At 38.4% G+C, this 21,269-nt stretch overlaps 1 protein-coding gene across 6 annotated transcripts in view; it reads left to right on the forward strand.

Moving 5' to 3' along the window:
- Positions 1-17,206, forward strand: part of tcf3b (transcription factor 3b) — a 38,817-nt gene extending 21,611 nt beyond the window's left edge. For 2 of the 6 annotated variants that reach the window (XM_042482102.1, XM_042482138.1), the window contains 13 exons: positions 3,008-3,107; positions 3,191-3,291; positions 4,820-4,943; positions 5,082-5,140; positions 6,593-6,668; positions 7,262-7,323; positions 7,545-7,739; positions 9,407-9,518; positions 9,800-9,944; positions 10,211-10,264; positions 11,619-11,851; positions 11,960-12,111; positions 13,712-17,206. In XM_042482102.1, coding sequence (XP_042338036.1) covers positions 3,008-3,107; positions 3,191-3,291; positions 4,820-4,943; positions 5,082-5,140; positions 6,593-6,668; positions 7,262-7,323; positions 7,545-7,739; positions 9,407-9,518; positions 9,800-9,944; positions 10,211-10,264; positions 11,619-11,851; positions 11,960-12,105 — 1,407 coding nt within the window. In that variant the 3' untranslated portion in view covers positions 12,106-12,111; positions 13,712-17,206. The remainder of the gene's footprint in view (positions 1-3,007; positions 3,108-3,190; positions 3,292-4,819; positions 4,944-5,081; positions 5,141-6,592; positions 6,669-7,261; positions 7,324-7,544; positions 7,740-9,406; positions 9,519-9,799; positions 9,945-10,210; positions 10,265-11,618; positions 11,852-11,959; positions 12,112-13,711) is intronic. The other 4 variants (XM_042482123.1, XM_042482110.1, XM_042482115.1 and 1 more) reach the window with 4 other exon arrangements.
- Positions 17,207-21,269: the final 4,063 nt, after the last annotated feature.

The following is a 21,269-nucleotide window of genomic DNA, read 5'->3' on the forward strand; positions in this document are numbered from 1 at the left end:
TCTGAACCTCAGTCATTCCCTGCAGTGTGAACGATGGCCACGTGGTTTTTAGTGCGAATGATGAGATGTCTGTGTGTGTGTGTGAATCCCCCCCCCCCTCCTCCCCCCCCTTCCCCCAGCCCCCCGCCTCCGCCTCACCACATGATGGCCTGGGTGGGCCTCCCCCTGTGAGTGACCCAGTTGTGAGGCGCGGTGCTTGCGAGGCCTCTTAGCCCCGTGTCTGAGCCCAGATTAATGACTGCCGATGATGATCCTGTGGTCTCTCGTCCCTCCCACACCCCCTCCCTTCCTGCTTCTCTTCACCATCAACACTCTCTTTTTTTCTTTATCTTATAACAATCAGCTTGATTTTACAGCCTAGCTGCAATTTGAATTCAACAGTTACTGTGAAGCTTTAACTTTGCTGAAGGCGGATAACTTAAAATGATGACAATAGCAAAAGAGAGGAGTAAATGGAAACTTAAATGTGACTTGAACACAATTTATTAAGAAAATAAAACCCTCCCCATATGAAAATACAACTAAAAGAGGTAAATGAAGGAATGTCCACTCAAATAATTGTTAATTATTGTTCAATGTAAATCAGTCTTCTTCAGGTGAAGTAATCCAAAGGAAAAAAAAGTACAAAGTCCATACTTAAAAACAAAAAAATTGAAAATCTGAAAAAGCAATGCATATATCTCTCCCCTTACCTCTGTGGGGGTGTCACAATCTACTTTTACTACTTAAATCATGTTGCCTTAAAATGACAAATAGTGGTGAAGGAAGTATTCAGTTCCTTTACTTAAGTAAAAATACTTATACCACACTTTGATTTCCTTTCTTCTTAAACCACATTCAAGAAAAAATGACAATTAATCTACCTTGTACCCATAAAATTACTCTTTTACAAGTAAAAGTCCTGCATTGAAAATATTGCTCAGGTAAAAGTAAGTATAATCAAGAACAGGTACTTAAAAGTACCCTAACCCTAACCCAATCTAGGAAAAGCTAAAAAAAAAATCCAAATAATGAGAAAATTACTGAAAGGTTTATCAAAAGTTAATAGTTATTTAATAATTATCCGTCAGTTGTCCAATTGATCATTAGACTAATTGTTTCAGCTGTACTTTGACTGTTGGATAGTTAAATTTTTAACTAAACATAATATTTTCTTAACTTTTCTTGTGCCTTTTGAGCAAAAATCTTACTTTGTAAAGTAACTAGTAAGTGAAGCTTTCTGAAAAATGTAGTAAAATAAAAACTAAAATACATCCCATTGAAATTTGGTGGAGCAGAAGTATAAAGTGACATGAAAAGAATAGACTCAAGTAACTTGTGTACAGTACTTGAGTAAACCAGCGTTGATAAATAACAGCTACACTGCGGGGGCTATTCCTCATCTCCCCTCAAGCTCCCCACCTGTACTTAAGATCGTTGCCCACACCTCGTGAGCCTTCACCCGTCTCACCTGCAACAAGCAAACATGGACGCACTTCTCTCCTGCCCCCTAGTTGTCCAGTAGTCTGATCACAAAACCCTTCCTGGTTGGATAAAGCGCTTTGAGGTTAGTTTGATGTTAATCTTCATCTACTCCCCGCCCCTTTTGCCAGAACCCGTGTTTTTCTAGCGTAGAGACCTTTACACGGTCATAACCTGAATTACATTAAACCCCTATTAGTTGAGGATTTTACCCTAGAAATCCCCTTTCTTCCTGAGAATACAATTATCCAGCAGCACCAGTCATTGTGTAGTTCTCTGTTCCCATCTAGAGCAGCAGGATTCACTCGACATTGTTCCCCGTGAAAGAACAACTCAAAGCCTATTGTTAAATGAAGCCATCTCCGTCATGTTTTCCCCTGAATTAACCGTGATCATTTTAAATCCCCTGTTTCCTTCACACTCCCCTGGCCATATCAAGCTTTGTTTAAGTCATTTAGATTACCTTCTCCTGTCCCCCCTCAACACCCCTTATCTCTCTACCCATTTCATAAATCATCAGGGCCTTCATTTTTTCCCCTCAATCCTCCCCCTTGCCCCTCTACCACCCCCTACCCACTGCAATCTCCCTCTCTTTCTCTCTCTCTCTCTGACTGGATCCCAGCCCCCATCTCTCTCCCTCTCTTCGCTCCCTCTCCTCAGCCCAGCTGCCTGTGGAGTTGGATGTGGTCCAGGAACAGGCAGATGGCTCTGTAATTAGAAGTGCATCTCTCCATTCCCTTTCCACTTCTCCCTGTTAAATCAAATTACAGAAAAAATCCCTTCTCTGGATTAGCATTCTTTGCAGCATAGCCTCCATTCTCTTTCTCTCTTCCTCTATCTGCCTCCACTACAGAGGAGGAGAGGAAAAGACGTACTGAGTGGCGGCTGATGGTGTTGAGGGCTTCTCATGTCCGTCTCCAGTTTTGTGGCTTTGGAGCGCGGAGATGTATGTCACTTAGCATCCGTTTTTGATCGCAATATGTAGAAAAGGAAGTGTGATTGGACTCTGTGGTGCTAATGGAAAATGTCAGAGTTGTCTATTATCGTGTTTTCTGGAAATCTTCTGTTGATGCCATACAGAACATGATAGTGCTAGTTTGAGGGTATTGCTAGTGGAGTGTGTGTGTGTGTGTGTGTGTGTGTGTGTGTTGGCTCACTGAATGCATGGTATGTGTGCGAGCTGATACTGAGTGTGTTATAGGGAGGGGCTGCAGGCTAGGCAGTGCGATGTCACTGGGGTCCTGGGAGCTAGAGGAAGTGCTCACTGTGCACTGGGATTCAAGCCGTCGCTGTGCCCAGCATGGCATGGCCGCTGTGTTCTCCTCCACAGGCGAGGAGCCGGCCTGCCTCCTCCGCCGGCAGACTCCCTCTTGCCATCTTGTGGCCATTTGAAGCTAGTGTGATTAAATGGTGTTCAAAAGCAGGGACAGGGTGGATCGATACATTGTTACTTAGTCTCTCATGATGCTCAGAGCGGCGTAGGATACCCTTTAAGTATATTATTTCAGAAATCACATTATTAACCGCTCTCCGTCTGCATGTTTAGGTGTATGCTTCCACATCTGGTGATGAGTACGCCAGAGACAATGGAGGATATCCCGGCGCTAAGCCTGGCGCCGTCTACCCGGGCTCTTTCTATATGCAAGGTAACATTTCTCAGTGTTAATAGAATGACTTTGCTCTGCTATTTGTGAGGGTGTTTTAATACTTGCTAATGTGCTTTTCTCAGAAGACCCCTGGTCGTCTTCTGGCTATTCTGCCATGCTGGGTAACTCTCCTCACATCGGACAGCCGGGCCCCTTCTCTGCAATTAACCCACAGGACAGGATGGTACGTAGAGATGGCCTCAGTCTTTTTTTCTTGTTTCAAATTTGGTTTTTTTTTGTTTGTTTTTTCTTTATAATGGCTTATATCTTTTATGTTGCTTTGTAAGGAAATAATTAACTTGATGACTTAATGACTTAGTAAGAATGACTTAATAAAACCACTTATTATACAAGATGCATGAATTAAATTATGTAAACAGGGTTCCTACACAGTATGGATAACTGTGGAATTTGATCTGACCAATTTCCAGGTCTGGATAAGTATGGAAAAAAAAGGAAATAATATGGAAAAACATGTGTTTCCAGACTCTTACTCCCATTTTTCTTTCTAAAATATAAAATTCAGAACTTCCAAAAATAAAATGATCATTCAAGCAGAATGTTTTTCATGGTGTGTGGAGCAGGAAAACACCGTAGCCAAGATGTTTACCACTTTGTGAGAGAGAGCAGGCCAGAGCAGTCGTAGAAAGCTAGACAAATTATTGCATGCAACTGAGTGAACTGTTAACAGTCGATAGATACAGTGAATAAAGAAGACGCTGTGAGATTTTTTTTCTTCACTTTTTTAACTTTTAGGTCCTTATTTTAGGTTCTTAGCATATCCTAAACATAAGAAGTGGTAAAGGTATGATATGATTTGAAGGAATTATATCACATTTAATGTGAAATTAACATTAGTCTAATTTAAAAATATATAGTGACCTCTTCATGTATAATGTGATCTGTGGTTTAGAGCCATTGTGGACAAATTGACCAGAAAACACTACAGACACATTCAGTAGTTCAGTGAGAGTCACAGCCAAATGAATAAGGTAGACGATATTCTGTCTCATATTTTATGCATCATTGATAAGCTGAAGGCTCCTGTGGGGAAAAAAAAAAGCTTTGCAATGCATAGCGTGGCTTTGTTAGGAGGCATTTATGTAACATTATGGCTCAACAAGTTGTATCAAATGTATTTATATTGTTTTCAGCTCATATGCTGACACTGATTATAGAGTGACACACCTCAAGGAAGATGTGAAAGATGCTTTTCAGCTTATTTTAAGATTAACTTAGAATGTAACCTGCTCCCGATCAGGTAAAGTTACCATGGTGATCCAGCCAGGTTAAAAGAGAGCCACCTTCATAGTACAGGAAACTCTGGCGTTAGACTCAACAGACATCGCTAAGGCGCTAATCTTGCTTTGCAGTGTACCCCCCTGGTCTGGGTTTGGTTTTAATTATCTTGTATGAGCCACAGTACCTTGTGCACATTAACAGTTGAATTTTAAAACCATTTTTTTGACACAATCAGCATCTAGCTATTTGTGCGCAGATGTCAAATATGGTCTGAAAAATCTACCAAGAAGTCTGGAGATTTGAGTCTGCAAAAAGCTTCTAATTTTGAAATTGAAACTGTAGGAACCCTGTGTTTCCATCTTGCATGAACTTGAATAATTTTACTTCCTTTATGAAGAATGCATCACATTTGTGCATTTCTCTGTGTGAGGGGTTTGTGCCTTATGAAGCTACTTGTATCCCCTTTCCAGAAGCGTCAACCCCTGCCTCTGTCCCCACAGAACTATCCTCTGCACGGCAGCGAAGTCAACGGCTTCCACTCCGCCCCCACCACCTACAACCACACACCCACCATCAACGGGGAAGGCATCATGGGTAAGGAACTTTTGAAAGTGAACTTAACACAAAGCGTCTTGGTAGCGTCTGTCCCATGGTCATTTGATTTTTTTCTCCCTTTTTTCAAAAACAAATTAACGGGTCATCTGACTCATATTATGTATTTTGTCTCTGCAGCCAACCGCGGCACCACAGCTGGCAGTTCAGGGGATGAAATTGGGAAAGCTCTTGCCTCAGTGAGTTCTTTTCTGTTTGTTGTTGGTTTTGTAAATTAGTGCTGGGCAATGAAACAATTACAGTAATTTTGTTCTGTTTCCTCTGAAGTGAAAATCTGTGATGTTAGTCAAATTTGCACTTTGTTTGTTCTTTGTTCACACAAATTGACTAAGAATGGTGACGATGACTAAAGTGTTCCGTCAGTGGTTTAGCATTATTTTGGTTGTTCATTCAAAACAGATTAATTGCTATTTCAAATAATATGCTAAAGAGACATAATCAGAGATTTAAGGACCTAATAATGGTTGAATTCTGAAAAGTCAGGAAGTGTTTGTATATTTTTGGATACGTAATTACATTTAAAGTGTACAAACAATTCTCAAGTCCATTTCTTCTTGGCAGATCTGCAACAGTCTGTCTTATTCTGACAAAAATTACATTTGATGGAAAAAAATAAGTTTTTTTTTTTAAAATAGACATTGGTTAAAGATAACCTCATTTTTTTATTTAATTTGCTGCAACTCTTTGATTCCTCCTTGTAAACATTTTTTGACATGGTATCTGACCAGTGTTGGGGGAAGATCCTTTACTTAAGTTAAAGTATCAGTGTCAGTATGTCACACTATAAATATTCTCTGTTGCTAGTAAGTCCTGCATTCAAAATGTTATTTAACTAAAAGTATGTAAAAACAATGAGAATAATGTATTTAAGTATTTAACATAAAACTACTTAGAGTAAGGCAAGTTTATTTATCTAGCACTTTATCATACACAAATGTACTTCATAGCACTTCACAGACAAATGATAATTAAGATAAAAAGATAAGTAATAATAATGTAAAAAGAATAAAATTGGATAATAACAAAATAAGATAAGTAGAAGAAAAGAAGATAAAGAAATGCAGAGTTTGTTTATCAGTTTAACAAATCAAAATAATTTAAAGGAAAAGTCCTCATATATTAGAAGCTGGAACCACAACATGTTTTTGCATGGATAATTACTCGAATTAATAGTTTCCAATTAATTCTCTAACCAATCAGTTAATCGTTTCAGCTTCATTTGTAAACTTTCGTGTTTTTTTGTGCAAAAGTCTTTATTTTTAATATAACTAGTAAGTAAAGTTATCAAAAAATTATTGTGAAAAGTTGTGAAAAATAGTAAAAAGTGCAGGATTTCCTGCTGAAGTGTAGTGAAGTAAAAGTAGAAAGTGGCATGAGGTTACATTTACCAAGTAAAATAAAGGTACCCCAATTTTTTTTACTGAAGTTCAGTACTTGAGTGAATGTACTGCAATTATATTGCAACACTGCATTTGAGTGATTCAAGTTAAAATCGTATGATATCGAGAAATATTGTGGCCACACATTGCTCAGCACTATTTCACCGTTTGACTCAATTACAGTGTAAATTAATGAAGCATATTCTTAAGGTGTACTTAAATCATTTTGGGGTGTTTTGATCATTCTTTCAGATTTACCCGTCGGACCACAACAGTAATAACTTCTCCTCCGCTCCATCTACTCCTGGATCTCCTCAGGCTATTGCAGGTACAGCTGAATTCTCACATATAGATCTCATGACCCCTGAAATTGTTCCTACTTATACATGAAAAGTCAACATTTTAATTTGTCACGTTTAGGCACTTCAAGGCCTTTGATCTGCAATCACCCATCAATGTGTCATGTTAAACATGAAGCTAAATAAATCTGCATTTTCATAAACACGATATTTAGTTTTTAAAAGACCTTGTCTTTATTTTACTGGCATCATTTAGGCTCTATCTTGCTTTGACATAAAATTCCTGTCAACCTAACAGCTGAGTAAATTTTGCCAATCTGAAGGTTGGTAAACTGAGTTCAGGTGGTTTTATCCTGTGCTTTATACTCACTCATGCAACTGCAAATTTGGATAATATTTCAATTTCAGCCGCAGAATACCTACATCAGTCCAATTTATTTAACTTGTTCAGTTTGATTGCAACCTTGTTTTTGGCACACAAAAATGAATCAGTTGAAATTGTTGAAGCAAAAATGATCTCCTGCATGTTTAACATTCTTCAGCACAGAAACGTGTTTGCAGCTCCATCTGCTGTAGAGTTGAGAGTTACAGCTAAACATGATTCCAATATTTCTCTCTGCAGGAGCTCAGTCTCAGTGGCAAAGACCAACCACACCCAACTATGAAGGGCCACCACATGCACTGGTTTGTTAAAACATTTCTCTGCTACATCAAAGTTCATTTAAAGCACAAGGCAGCCATAATGTATTCTTAGACATTGCTCACATTAGCTAAGTACACTATTAAGTACCAGTGCACTGTTTGAATAATTAAATGAATTCTTCATAACATACTGTGTATTTATAAGCTGTGTCTTGGTATCATTCTCTGTATGTTCTTGGTGCATGCTTTTTGTGTTTATGTAGCAGAGTAAAATGGAGGACCGTTTGGAGGAGGCCATCCATGTACTGCGTAACCATGCTGTGGGCCAGGGTCCTGGTTTAGAGGGCGCCCCCGACATGCACAGCCTGCTGTCAGCAGTACACAACGGAGGCCTCGGGGGCCTCTCCCCAGCTTTCCCCAATGCAAGCCTCGCCCTCAGCAACAGACATCCTGCTATGGTGAGTCACCAACTCAAAATGTGCTAAATTTGTGTGTTCAAAAAAGACTCAGACTTCTGATGCTGACGACATGAAGCAAACAAAAGTGTTAATTTGTGGTTAATTTTATCCCCCACATAATATCCATCAACACTCCTGAAACCTCTCTGCAAGGAGTTTGTTTTCATGCTGAAATAACTGAGATTTAGATGTGTTTACGCGCTCATTCTGTCAGCTGTTACTGAAGAAACTGTCAGTATTGAGGTTGAGTTAAAACATACTTTATGTTTTTGTAACATGGCTTACAAGGACTAATGCAATGCTCTTTGTTAATTGATTGACAGAGTACCTTGATTTAATGATGTATCCACATGTCACACAACAATTTTCTTTAAGAAATTAGTTTTCTGTTTTAATTAGCAAGAAAAATTAAGATAAAAAAAACAACAAAAATTGCATCACTTAGGAGTTAATTTCCTTAAGGAACAAAAAAAATGTCAAACATAGTATCACTTGTGCCATCTGCTGGCCAAAAGTAGAATTACAAGCAATTAGGAGTAAATAGTTTGAATTTATTATCATTCATGCTCACAGTTTAACAATTAAACAGATGCAGAATTCACACTGAAAAGTCAGAATTATATCTTCACATGATTTTACATAATAGAACAAATATAAAAACTGTATAAATCTATATATGTTTATGCACCGCTACATTCATATACAATATGTTGCACACGTACATAAAATTCACATAATACAACAGAAGAACGCCAAAGACTTCAGCTACCTATTTTTTGTTCCATTCAGTTGTCTTTTGTCGTATTATTACAGGCAGGGTTGTATTTTATGCATCTTGTTTAGTGAGTGAAATGAATAGCGGATCCTTCTGAGCAGTAGCTGTCTTGCTTACTCAGAAGATGTTGGCAAAACATCAGTAGGCCTGTCATATTCTACAGATTGAAAAGAGAAAATGGAGAAGTTAAGTGAGAAATCATCAGGATAAAAAAAGATTGAGCAGTGTTCTCAAACGTTAAGTTGTAATATGTTTATTTATAGAGCATTTTACTCTAAGACATTTTGTGTAATTCAAAAAGTCATAGATAGAAAATATACTAAAAATACATAACAAAACACATAACACACACTTATTGTCACACATTTAAAAGCAGTCTTGAAAAGGTGAGTTTTGATTAGTGATTGGGCTGGGAGAGATAGGTGCAGTTTCTGGATGTTTTTGGGAGAGAGTTCCAGTGGGAGGGGGTCACTATGGGAAGAAAAGACAGGAAAAAAAGTTGGTCCATGCTTGTTTTTTGGATAAAAACAAACATCTGTAATAAAGCAAAAACTTGAAGGTAATCGATGCAATCTGCCACTTTGCTACTGCTGTTTACTTCCATTGTGCATTGTGCAACACACTCTGTTGATGACACCCTTGATTATAATGGTTTTGCTCAAAACTGGTGGAAACATGCGCTGGTTCACTCAGTGGCACCAGGGTTCCAAGAATCCATAATGAGACCAGTCCAAGAAAAAGAGCAAATTTGGTGTAAAAAAAGTATTTGTCTTACTTTGTCTTAAAGTTAGGCCACCATATTTTGTTTGGGAAACCTTTGCAGTGTATAGGGTTGTAGTTGTGATACATCTGTCCTTTTGAGATTCACATCATGGTTCTCCACCTTAATCAGCAGGGAGGGAAACACGAGGAGCCCACAGGCCTTCCTCCCAGCAGCACTCTTCTGCACGGTCATCACGCATCTGGACCCACACCACCAGTCGGCCAACCGGAAGGCTTTACCAGTAAGTTGAACTGGATATTTTGTCACTTATGGTAAAGTACGTCGGTTTTTGTTCAGTAAAACTGAACAAGACTCGAATCATGATTGAGTGTATGAGTATTGAAATTAAACATTTGGTTTTGTAGCAATGCCACTCTACATACACAGTGATTTACTTTGTTAATTCTTTAGTGATCTCTGCTTAACTTTATTAACTTCCCACATTCATCTGTTGTATTACACCCTCCATGGAGAGGCTTCGGTATGCTGGAACATCCTAACATCTTTGTGTTTTACACTCAGGTCTCCCTGGTGGTTTGGCCCGCTCCACACACTCCTCCAGCAGCTCAGACATCAAAAGAGAAGACAAAGAAGATGATGAAAACTCATCTGTTGCAGACAAATCTGAAGACGAAAAGAAGGAGTCCAAGGCGGCACGCAGTCGAAGGTAAGGTGGTCCTTTTCTGTTTTCTAGTGTCTTACTTTGGATTCGTCTTTTAATCAAAACTTTATTTTAACGATTTTAACAGCATGAAATAAAAAATGTCCCACAAAGGTGGAGATTGTCAAGTGTAAAAAAAATGTAAAGGACATATCTACTGCAAGGTTCCTCATGTCAGCTGTTAAATTAGTCAGACAATTTGACTGTTGCCCAGACGATGTTAGGTATTTAACAATGTTGAAATCCCCCTTCCCTTCATGTCACGTTTTCAGAAAGGAGGCGTTGACCCTCCAGATGATCTCTAGCCTTTCAGACCAGAAAGATGAGTAAGTTTCTCCAAAAGAGGGGCAATTTCTTGTGCTTTGTGGGCTTTTGCCAGACATCACTCAAAGCACATGTTCATGTAGCCGGTGTATAAAATCTGACTTTTGATTAGCAGAATCAATGTAGGCATAGAGGTACTACTTCCAGTACCTCTGTATTTATACTGCAAATGAATTCTGAGGTATGAAGTTAAAATAAAATTGTATAAGGCAAAAAAAAAATAAAAATAACATTTTCCCTGTCAAAATGGTACAATGGGAAACCATACAACACATTGATTTTTTTTTTTTAATGACCAAAATGTTGCAGGAAGCTGCAGCTCATCATGCCTTCCCTTCTTAAAGGTCCAGTGTGTAGGATTTAGGGGGACATATTATCAGATATTATAGAGAATAGTAGGTATGTTTTCTTTAGTGTATACTCAGCTAAAAATAGTAATTGCTTATTTTTTGTTACCTTAGATGAGCCGTTTATGCCTACAAAGAGATCGGGTCCTTGTCTATGGAGAACACCACATTGCACCACCATGTTTCTACAGACGTCCAGAACAGACAAACCAAACACTGACTCTAGATAGGATTATTTGCGTTTTTGCGTCAACCACCATAGTGGACAACACCACCCGGACAACAGCGTTAGAATAACACTGATAATTTAACATGAAACTGCCTGATTCAGTGTTTTTGCTGGTTTTAATCCTCTGGTTCGTTTGTTTTGAAGAGGAAGAGACCTCTGCAGAAAATTCAGCTCCCAGTACAAAACCTGCTGAGCATCTGAATTTTAAGTTATCAGAGAAAAGGTGAGCACACATTAGCAGGTGCTGGGCTTGCGGTCCATCTCTGACATGCCAAACAGTGTTGGAGAAACACATTTATTTCGTGAAACTGCTAAAAACCTCCGAAACAATTAATACTGAAGGAATTCTAACCAGGAGAAAAATCTGCATTTCTAACAACTAGATGCCTCTAAATCCCCTTAAATCTTACACACTGCTCCTTTACAGTATGTAGTTTGTTGATAAACTGTCGAACACAGTGCAAACACAGCGCAGTATACTCTGAAGATAACCAGTTTTTGTGCGATTTGTATTTTGATCGAATGCTTATCTGAAATGGGAGATGCTGCTTCTTGGTTATTTCTCACAATATTCACTTTCATTTTGAGTGCATTTAGCTTCTCACGTCATATTTTTAGTGAATCCCTTCAGTACAAAGCAAAACTGGGTGTACATTCCCTGCTGTTGATGCTAAAATTTAAAGTAGCTGAATGCTAGACTTTAAGTCATATTTGTCACAGGTGTTTGATGATATGTCTGTCTGCCCGTGGCTTCATCACTTCATCTCTATTTGTAACTAGTCCGGAGGAGGATGACGAGGACCTTCCCCCGGAGGTGAAGTTGGAGCGTGAGAAGGAACGGCGGGTGGCTAACAATGCCCGTGAGCGCCTCAGAGTACGGGACATCAACGAGGCATTTAAGGAGCTTGGGAGGATGTGCCAGCTGCACCTCAGCCACGACAAACCTCAGACCAAACTTCTCATCCTGCACCAAGCTGTCAATGTCATCCTCAATTTAGAACAGCAAGTCAGAGGTCAGTCTGCAGCGTGAATGGGAGGCACAGTTATGTTCACCGCTGTTAAATACACTGTTATTCTTTTATACTGAAAGAGCCTGTTTCTGTTTTCCCTTTCTCTGTCAGAGCGTAACCTTAACCCCAAGGCAGCATGTTTAAAACGCCGTGAGGAGGAGAAGGTGTCTGGGGTGGTGGGTGAAGCGCCCATGCAGCTCTCAGGAGGCCATCCTAGTATGGGAGGAGATGGCCACAACCCAGTTGGCCACATGTAACACCAGGTAGGAAGAGGTGATTTTTAATGTGTTAGCATGTTTTTATCCACAGTTGCATTAAAGTTATAATCCTTAAGATTTCAGTCCTGGTTCATCTAGCATTTAGCACCCATGGTTGCTGCTGGTAACAGCTAGTGTGGTTCATTACAAATGTCCAAAATAAAATTAGAGTATCCAAACAAACTGCCATGATTTAAATGAAGAAGAAACTCAATAATTGGACTTTTTCCATGATGACATGAACAGTCACTCAGATGCAATCTTATTTAAGCCCCGTCTGCATAAGATACAGATATTTCTTATTGACTGAGCTTTCGGTCACTGAAATGGAGATTTTTGGCAAAGCCTTCTAAGGTGCAGAGTTTTCGAAACTTTATTTTTTGTCTGTGTGGACATAACATCATCTCCTTAATTCGTGGGTGCCCATCGTTGCTTTGTGTCATTAGTATGTGCCAGAAAAAACAACAACAACAATGGCGGACAACAAGTGTGTTTACATTTTCACATTTTGTTTACACAGTCTGGACTATTAATCACTTTACACTTAAACTTCGTACTGCTGCATCACTTCACGGATAAAAAGAGACGTCTGCTGCGGCCATTGTTTTGGTCTACCTCAGTGTCTATGTTTTAAAGTCTGCCAGAAAGGACAATTTTGGATCAGATCCATACAAATCAGCAGATAGTTGGACAGTTTTAAGGGACACATTGTTGTTGAGGAGTCGAAGGAAAACTTTTGCATGTCCAGAGCATCAGTCTCATCACTTGGTGAGCTCCTTTGTCCTGACATCAGAGAGGAATCAATGGTGATGAGTTCTCCAGGACTGAGAAAGCATGTACACTTTACTACCTTTGTAACGAGGGAAGACTGGAAGACAGCTACATGTAACGGCGTCGAGCGTTAGGAGTCAATTTTTTATTCAATCTTCAAAGGAGTTATTTTGTCGTGTGGACAGTATTTTTTTAACAGCCGGAGCAAATACCCACCCTCACGCACATCTGCATACTTGTAGACAAGGCCTGTGTGAGGCCTGTCCTCTGCAGCTCTTCATCTAACAGCTCACTGTGGCTGCTCCTTCTTGTTCTTTCACTACCTGCAATATTTAAAACTAATCTGCTGTAGTGAAATGCCAAAATGACTCGTCTTGTCTTGTAGATGCATTTTTGATAGATGATGGGTCTCTGCACTAACAGCACGAATAAATACTGTCTCTCCAGTGCCTGCTTCACAATAAAAGCCACTTTGTGTTTCGCCATTTGAAAGCTTTTATTGTTAAGTACTAGGGGTAGAACATGTTTGGTTTGCACGTGCAGGAATTTCCCTTGAATCCCTCATGCACATGAATCCACTGTGAACATGCAGAATCTGCCACCAACAATGAAAACTAACATTCAAAAACACAAAAATGTATTGAATTGCTATTGCTGCACCTTAAATATCAAAAATAGGGTTTCGTTTTGGAAAAATCTCAAGGATTATATCTTAAAATATGATTTGCACTATTTTGTAGGAGTCAGTGGGTTCAATGTTGTCCTCAATCATTTGTTGATTTTTGTTATGTAGGAATACTCCCAACATAATATTTGTGGTCCTTCCTTTTTACAGATCCGGTGGTGTTTCCTTGGCTGTCAGAGGATGTGGCCTTAACAGATTTCTTCCACCCATTATTCTCAGTGTGTGTGTGTATATGTGGACATGTCTGTGTATTGTCCGTTCAAGTTTCAAGATGCACATTCACACACTCGTACACACATGCATACTGCCAAAACTGACACAGCCTGTTTGTCGCACTCCCAACCATGACTACAAGCTCAAATGTGAAGAACTTTTTTTTTGGTTTTTGCTTTGTTTTATACATGTAAAGAAAAAAAATTCTTCTTCTTGGTTTCCACAAGATGATGGAACACCGGAGTACTTTTTGTCCTGCCACAAATTGGGACTTCACACACTGCCGAGAGGTGCTCTTGTGAAAGAAAGGAGACCTAAACAAACACAAATTGAATCAAGGATTTGTGCCTAATTGTTACATGTTTTCTATTTGACATTTAAGCAAATTGCTTTACATGTGAGGAACATTTATTGTGAGGGATTGCTTATGTGTATGAGCAATTATTTTTTAATGTATGTCATTCCCAGCGTGATGGTACAGTCTTACATATGTTATGTAACCAAGCCCATAGTTGAAGTTGAATTGTCTAAATTCAGTGACTTTTCCTTGATCTTATCAGCAAACGTTTGGGCGTGAAGGCAACGGAAAGGTCAAAGTCTCGACAGTTCAAAAGCAGCTTATGAAAGATGGGAACTCTGAGCTGGAGGCAGGCTGTGACTGAAGCCCGCTCTCATCCCAAAAGGCATCTGGAGACTTGGAATAGAAGACTCCTTCCTTGAAGGTTATAAATTATCCGAGTGTCTGTCAACTACAAACCCGTTCTTCCTATTTGTTGACCACAAATTCTAGTGTTACTCCAGTAATCCCTTGTCATAGGTTCAGGTTTTTGTACTGCTTTATGTACTAAAGCAAACTTAGAGACAAGACAAAGCACAGTTTGCATAAGGCTGAAAGTTAAGTGTCAACCTGTTGCGCATTTCAGTCCCCAAAAGTCTTGCATAAAAGCCATTTGAGACACTTGCTAAGTGATCAGCACCACTTAGTGCTTTTACTTACCTAAAATGGTTTACTGACAATGCCAGCAGACTTAACAGCTCAAGTCCCCCCTTAATTGATGTTCTGTAAAAAAAAAATAAAAAAAAAAAAAAAAAAATTAAAAATCCTGGTTCCTTTGCTGAAGGGATCTCATCAGTGCGCAGTTGTTTGACGCAGACGAGCCTTTGTGTGACGGAGGCTTTCTTTTCCTAAACGAGCATTCCCACTGAATTACAGCCCCTCACCTTCTTCCTGAGTAAGTTTGTTCTCACGTTTCTTACCGAGAGAAGTGTGACGTGTAAATTCACTTCATACATTACTCTGATATGTTTCATTTTTCAAAATTAAATATATATAAAAATATATATTTTTTGTTAGTCTATACATTGTAGATTTTTTACATAAATGGCAATATTAGTTTGAAGTTTAGAGTGTATTGTAGATGAGCTGAATAAGGGGGATATTTGACATTTAAAGGAAATCGTTCAGATTCAAAATTGAACTGGGATGGATGGCAGAGGAAAAGGGTCGACAGATGATACATGAAAAAACATTTGGTGTATCCTTTATTCCAGTTTAGTTGTAAGGCGTATCATCAGCCACCCAGATGAATTTTTTTCTTTCCATTTGGGGGTATTGTGGAACATTTGTGCCACAGACCTGTTGTTGAAGTGTTCTTGCTTTAGCAGTGAGGCACTGCGAAAAAATGTGGGAAGATTTTTGTCTCTAACAGTAATTATGCAACTGGTTTTTGAATGTAGCTTCCATACAAATGTGGATCACCTTCATTTTCAAAGTCCTGGGTTTTGTCGATACTAGTTTTCATTTCACCTTTTTTGCTAATGTTTGCCCTCAACCAAGTGGCTCTCAGTGTGCAGCTCTCTTTTAAGTAGCCTGCGCATTTATTTCGGAGGCAGACGTCGGTATTTGGGTGTACGGTAATGGATAATACGGAGAACAAAACAGTGTTATTGTGATGTTATTCCCATGTCATGTCATGTTGAGAATGGTTTTTACCAACATGTAATCACAAATGGGAGGTAGAGCATTTTGTGTGTTTAATTTCTACGAAAAAGAGATGAAGAAAAAGACCTATACAAATCAATAGTGTGGCCTTTTCATTCTCAAGACTTAAGACATGATGGGAGAGTGATACCTTATCAGTGCCTGAACTTGTATTTTTCATTTAAGACAGTTTTATTTTGTGAACCATATCATTTCATTTATCATGGAGATTAAAGAGGTACTTGTTCATTCCCCCACCCTCCCTTCTCCTAATGCTTTTTTCAATTTTCAGGAAGAAGTTTAAATGGTATAAAGAGATTTTCTTTCAGTGTATCTAGTTAAATAAATAAATGTTACGTAGATCTTGTTTAGTTTTTATTCCCTTTTTTTCTAATTATTCAACTGGATTATATTGTCCAAACTGCTGTTTTAGTTAAGGTCATGGGTCCAGGTCATGAGTTTTCTTTCTTATCTGCCCTATATTGCTCTATCACTTGACATGACAGGGTTCAAGAGATGCTGCTTTTGGCTCTGATTGTCTGCTTTTGATGCACATTAACATGTTTCAGTGTATGTGTTGCTTCAATCTCAATGTAGGGAGTGAGTTTTATTTTTTCCGTCATAGCTGGAACCTCTAATGACTTGGAGCGATTTTAAATTTCTGTATATCAGAGTGCAAGCCCTTTGCTGCAGTGACTTTCAGTATATCTAGTCTCCAGTGACTATTTTCACCTCTGACCTTTCACTCTTCCAGCTCTTTGATGCCATTGACAGTGACTTTTTGGGAGAAGCTCCTATAACTTCTTCCAAAAAGTTGTATTTGAAGTTTTTCTTTTTATTATTACAAGATCAATAATTGTACTGAATATTGCCGATCTGACTTGATGTCATTTAGCATTTTGTGAGCATCCCATTTGCCCACAAGCTACATGCTCAAATTATTTCTTTGGGGGAACCTTATTTCTTAGTCTTGACATAGACACAGTTTGAAATCTGCAGAAAAGCAACCCAACCACTGCAGGAGCACATGATGTCAACAGAAAATTACAATATTATGATGGAAAATGTTAAGTTGGCGGGCTTGAACTTGTTTTGGTATAAGAAAGCAGTAATAAAACACTTGCTTTCAACAGTTTTGTCATATCTTTGTTGAACTAAAAAGGGGGAGACTATTGAGTGTTAAATACATTCACAGGTACAGAGCCTGACATCTTGGGAGTGAGGACACTGTCGACTCCTGCAGGGTCCTCAGAGTGCTTCACTCCATCTCTCTCTCTCTTTTTTTTTTATATATATATAAATATATATAGTTGAGAACTGTCCTGTATATAACAGTAATGTAGCAATAAATGTGCCATTTTTAATAACAGATTATACCTTTTCCAATGTCTGGCTTTTGAATATTGTATACATAAAAAGGAAAATAAAGGAAAACATTGTAATAAAGGGTTTATTGTAGTTCGGAAAATGAATTTGTTCATATTTGCCATTGTCAGTAGCCGGTTAGGGAACAAATGCGTTTATGACAGCTTCATCATGGATGGGTTACTGTGAAATGTAGCTTAAATTAATAGGTACTGACTAAAGCTGCTTGAAGGAGGCTGAGGCACGCTCTTTGACCCTATGGGAGCTATGGGGTGGTATGACACATACACAACGTATTTGGAGCTGTGACATTGTGGGTTTCCAGCAGACGGCGCTATGAATAAAGGGACACTGTTGGCTCGGGTGCTCCTTGGGTGCATGGTTTTTAGCCTCCTCAGGTGCGCTGAGCCTGACAAAACTCTGAAGTGGATGGCAGCTGATGTACAAAGCATGTCTGTGGTCTTTTATTAAGGATCTTTCCAGTAATTGCAGAACTCTTACCTGTATTTTTTAAAATATATTTTAACATAAGGCTGACTGCTGACGCCTCAGATATGAATCAGTTATCCACGTGTTCTGTGATAGTTCGCTAACTATTGAGCTGTTTGGAAAGTGCAAACTGGACTTAACGGCGCACTTTTTGTACCCCAATGATATCATGTGAAGCTGAGACTCAAAATTTCCACAAAAGAGATGTGAAATTACTGCAAAGATTCACAAAAACTTGTACAAAAGGAGCACCCGGCGGCTCATCTGGTAAAGCGGATGCCCCATGTACAAAGGCTCTGTCTTTGATGCAGCGGGTTTGACTCCAACCTGTCCAGTAATATGCATAAGCACCAAGATAAATAAAATCATAAAACAAACAAAAATGGACCAAACAACCACAAGGAGACCCAAAATTACAAAAAAAAAACCCCAACCAAAAACATAAAATTACTTAAAAGATACACAAAATGACCTCAATAAGATAGCTGAAAGGAACCAAAACTATAACAAAAAGACAAAACAACCACCATAATGTCTGTGTATTGCCCCTATGTAGGAGAGGTGGTGGGGCCCTTATCATATTAGCACCCAGGGGCCCATTGTCTCATAATCCGCCCCATGACCTTCATGATTACGCTGCCTACCGAGGCACCACAATAATCTCGAGACATCATACCAGTTGGTTCTTGAATACATTGCATGATAGACAAAGAGCATATTTAAACAGCTTTTATTCGGAAACCACAGAGACGTTTGAGATGGTGGCCTGAGATGACCCGCTGCTGCTGCACGTAGCCCGTTGGTTATTTTTAACAGGCATAGTAAGAGGCAGCACAGACGGGGTCCTTCACAGCCATCATCCATCAGCGAACAAACACTGCAAGAACTACAACTTAAAAAAGGTCACAATGGTCCAAAACATACTTAACAAAATCATCGGCGCCAAGTACATTGGTATTGTACGGACGTGGTAAGTTATTTCACCAGCCAGGTTTCTGAGTTCTGTTTGTCCTGTTCAAAACGCTGTCAGTCCCGCTGTGTCCTTCTGTGTGACCCGTTTGGCTTACGAGCTAACTTTAGCTTAGCCTGGCTAACGTTAGCCTAGTTGCCTGTTTAATTCCCATAGATTTAGCTAGCATGGCTAGTTAGCATAACTATATCTACCTGAGCGGGCAGGTAACAGTGATAGCATCGACTGTAAATACTTAAATATATCGCAAATGTGTTGAAGATTGAATTGCCAGCTTGCCAAATCAGAATTATTTTAAAGTTTGGAGACGTCAGTATTAAACTACAGAACTAGTCATATTCTTTTGCTAACATAATGGTATGTCATTGAGTATTTGACAGGTTTACTGGTCTGATCAATCTCCAGATTTGCAATGCTTATGTTTAATGTTATTATTACAAGTCAGTATTTGTATAAATGGCCTGAAGATATGTTCTGTATGTGTTACACTATGTTTTCTCCCATTAAAATATCACAGATTTAAAAGTGTCCACTATTTAGAGTTTACTTGATCGCTGTTTGTTTTTGTATAAACATTGAGAGCAGCAGTATACTTGACCTTGCAAAATGCACAGAGAGAAAGTTAGATCGCCATCTCTGGACAGTAATTTATAATAGAGATTATATATTATTTGTAATCCATTATTTGTTGAACAATTATAGTAGTAATAATAACTGTATTTGTATGGCACCTTTCAAAAACAAAGTTTCAAGTGCTTTACAGTAAAACAATGACAAACTTAAAAAAAAAAAGATATAAAACATGGTAAAATAATATATAAAGTAACAAAGAATAACATCAGTAAAGAAAAGGCCAAACAATAACAGTTAGTGACCTTTTTTATACCTCTTCATAAAACTAAGTGTGTCTGCCGGCTAATAGCTAATAAATTAACAGGAGTACAAATCAATTATCAAACCTTTCTTCTGTATCTTCTTATTAATTAATTGACCCTTTGTTGGCCCATTCACAACCACCTAAACCAGTGTTCAAGCTAGGTCATTTCTGGCTTCCCAGTAATCACAAACCTATACCTACTGAGACCTATAGGTATGTTTATTACAGTAATGAATATATGGGAATAACAGCTACTGCAAAAGTTGAAAATGTCAGTTTTAAGCAGTTGTCAGATCTTCAAGAGATGAATTTGGCAGTTTATTTGAGTCACAACCACCATTACAGTGCCAGTTTTTAAGGGAAGTGTGCATGCTGATGCAACCTCAGTTATGGTGGATAACTACCCAAGTATATTGGAGGCAAAAGTATGGCTTACTTTTGCCTCCAATATACTTCAGTCTGTTCCTTTTCTGGTTATTGACTGAGTAAATTTGTGCTAAGAAAACTTTGCTTCTCAAGATGTATGTAACTGAAATAAAGATTATTCTTTCATTCATTCATTCAAGTTGATATAGATATGTGTATTGCATTCAAGAGTGTCATCATTTCTTCCATCTAGGGTACCAAATATGGTTGCCTGGGGAACAGTCGGAGGAGTGGCGCTTGTTCACTTCACAGACTGGCGAGTGATTCTTGACTATGTGCCGTACATTAAAGGGAAGTTCAGCAAAGATGAGTGAAGTCCTACACATCTAAATTGTGAGTATAGTGATGTTATAACCCAACACGTGTTACTGCTCTTTGGTTCACACACTTTGTTTGCAATGTTCAGTTGGACTGCTTGTTAGCTTTAGCCCCGCCCACATACTTATGATAAGATGCAGACAGGGGTAGGCCATGCCAGGTGTTGAAACTGAACATTCAAATTTAAAAAAAAAAAAAAGGTTGCTGTCACCTTGATTACACCTGGCAGTTCGTAGGAACTCTACTCGTGCATCTGCTCAGGCAACCACATACTGAGGCCAGAAATACCTGCTACTCTAAAACATCTGTAGTGCTCACTAACCAAAGTTTACTTTAGGTGACGAATAAAGGCTGTTGAGTTCATGTAGCTGCTGTAAGCTTGTTAGATGACAACTGCTAGACATAAAAGACATAAAGGCTTTGTATTTCTCTCTGAAGATTTGCAAAAGGGTCAGATTAGTTTTAAAATAGAAAGTCAGTTTATGACAAAATATAACTTTAGAAAAAATGTGCATTCAGCAAAGTTGGCCAACAGATTTTATTTGCCTCAGTTTCTATGCCTTAATTGTACTTTTGTGCTGTCATAGTTGGAGCTTGACAATTTTAAAGTGATCGGTGAATATATTTCCTACTCTGTTCATAATTATCAATAATGTGGCAACATGTTTAGAACTGGTAGTTTGTGCTTTCCTACAATGATCAAGTATAATATCAGTATTATAAGACTTATGTTGCAGCCTTAATAGGAGAAATGCGACAACAAAAGAAAAAGTGACCCCAAAAATGAGCTAGAAACAAGTAAAAAGTAAAAGAAAATTACCTGAAAATTAGTTTTAAAATAATAATAAAAAACAAAAAAAAACAAATAAATAAATTAAAAGGGACCTGAAAAAAGTGCTTAAATTATAATAATTCACTAACAAAGTTTTAATTATGTAATAATGATAATTATCTATCAGTATGTTTTTTCTGTTTTTTCCTGGACACTTTCCCCTAGCTTTTAAAAAAATAATTTTCTAAATCTACTAATTTCTAGCAATTTGTGTGATGTTGCTTTAAGTTCCAAAGG

This window comes from Plectropomus leopardus, chromosome 3, assembly GCF_008729295.1.
Source record: "Plectropomus leopardus isolate mb chromosome 3, YSFRI_Pleo_2.0, whole genome shotgun sequence".
Classification (NCBI taxonomy): Eukaryota; Metazoa; Chordata; class Actinopteri; order Perciformes; family Serranidae; genus Plectropomus; species Plectropomus leopardus.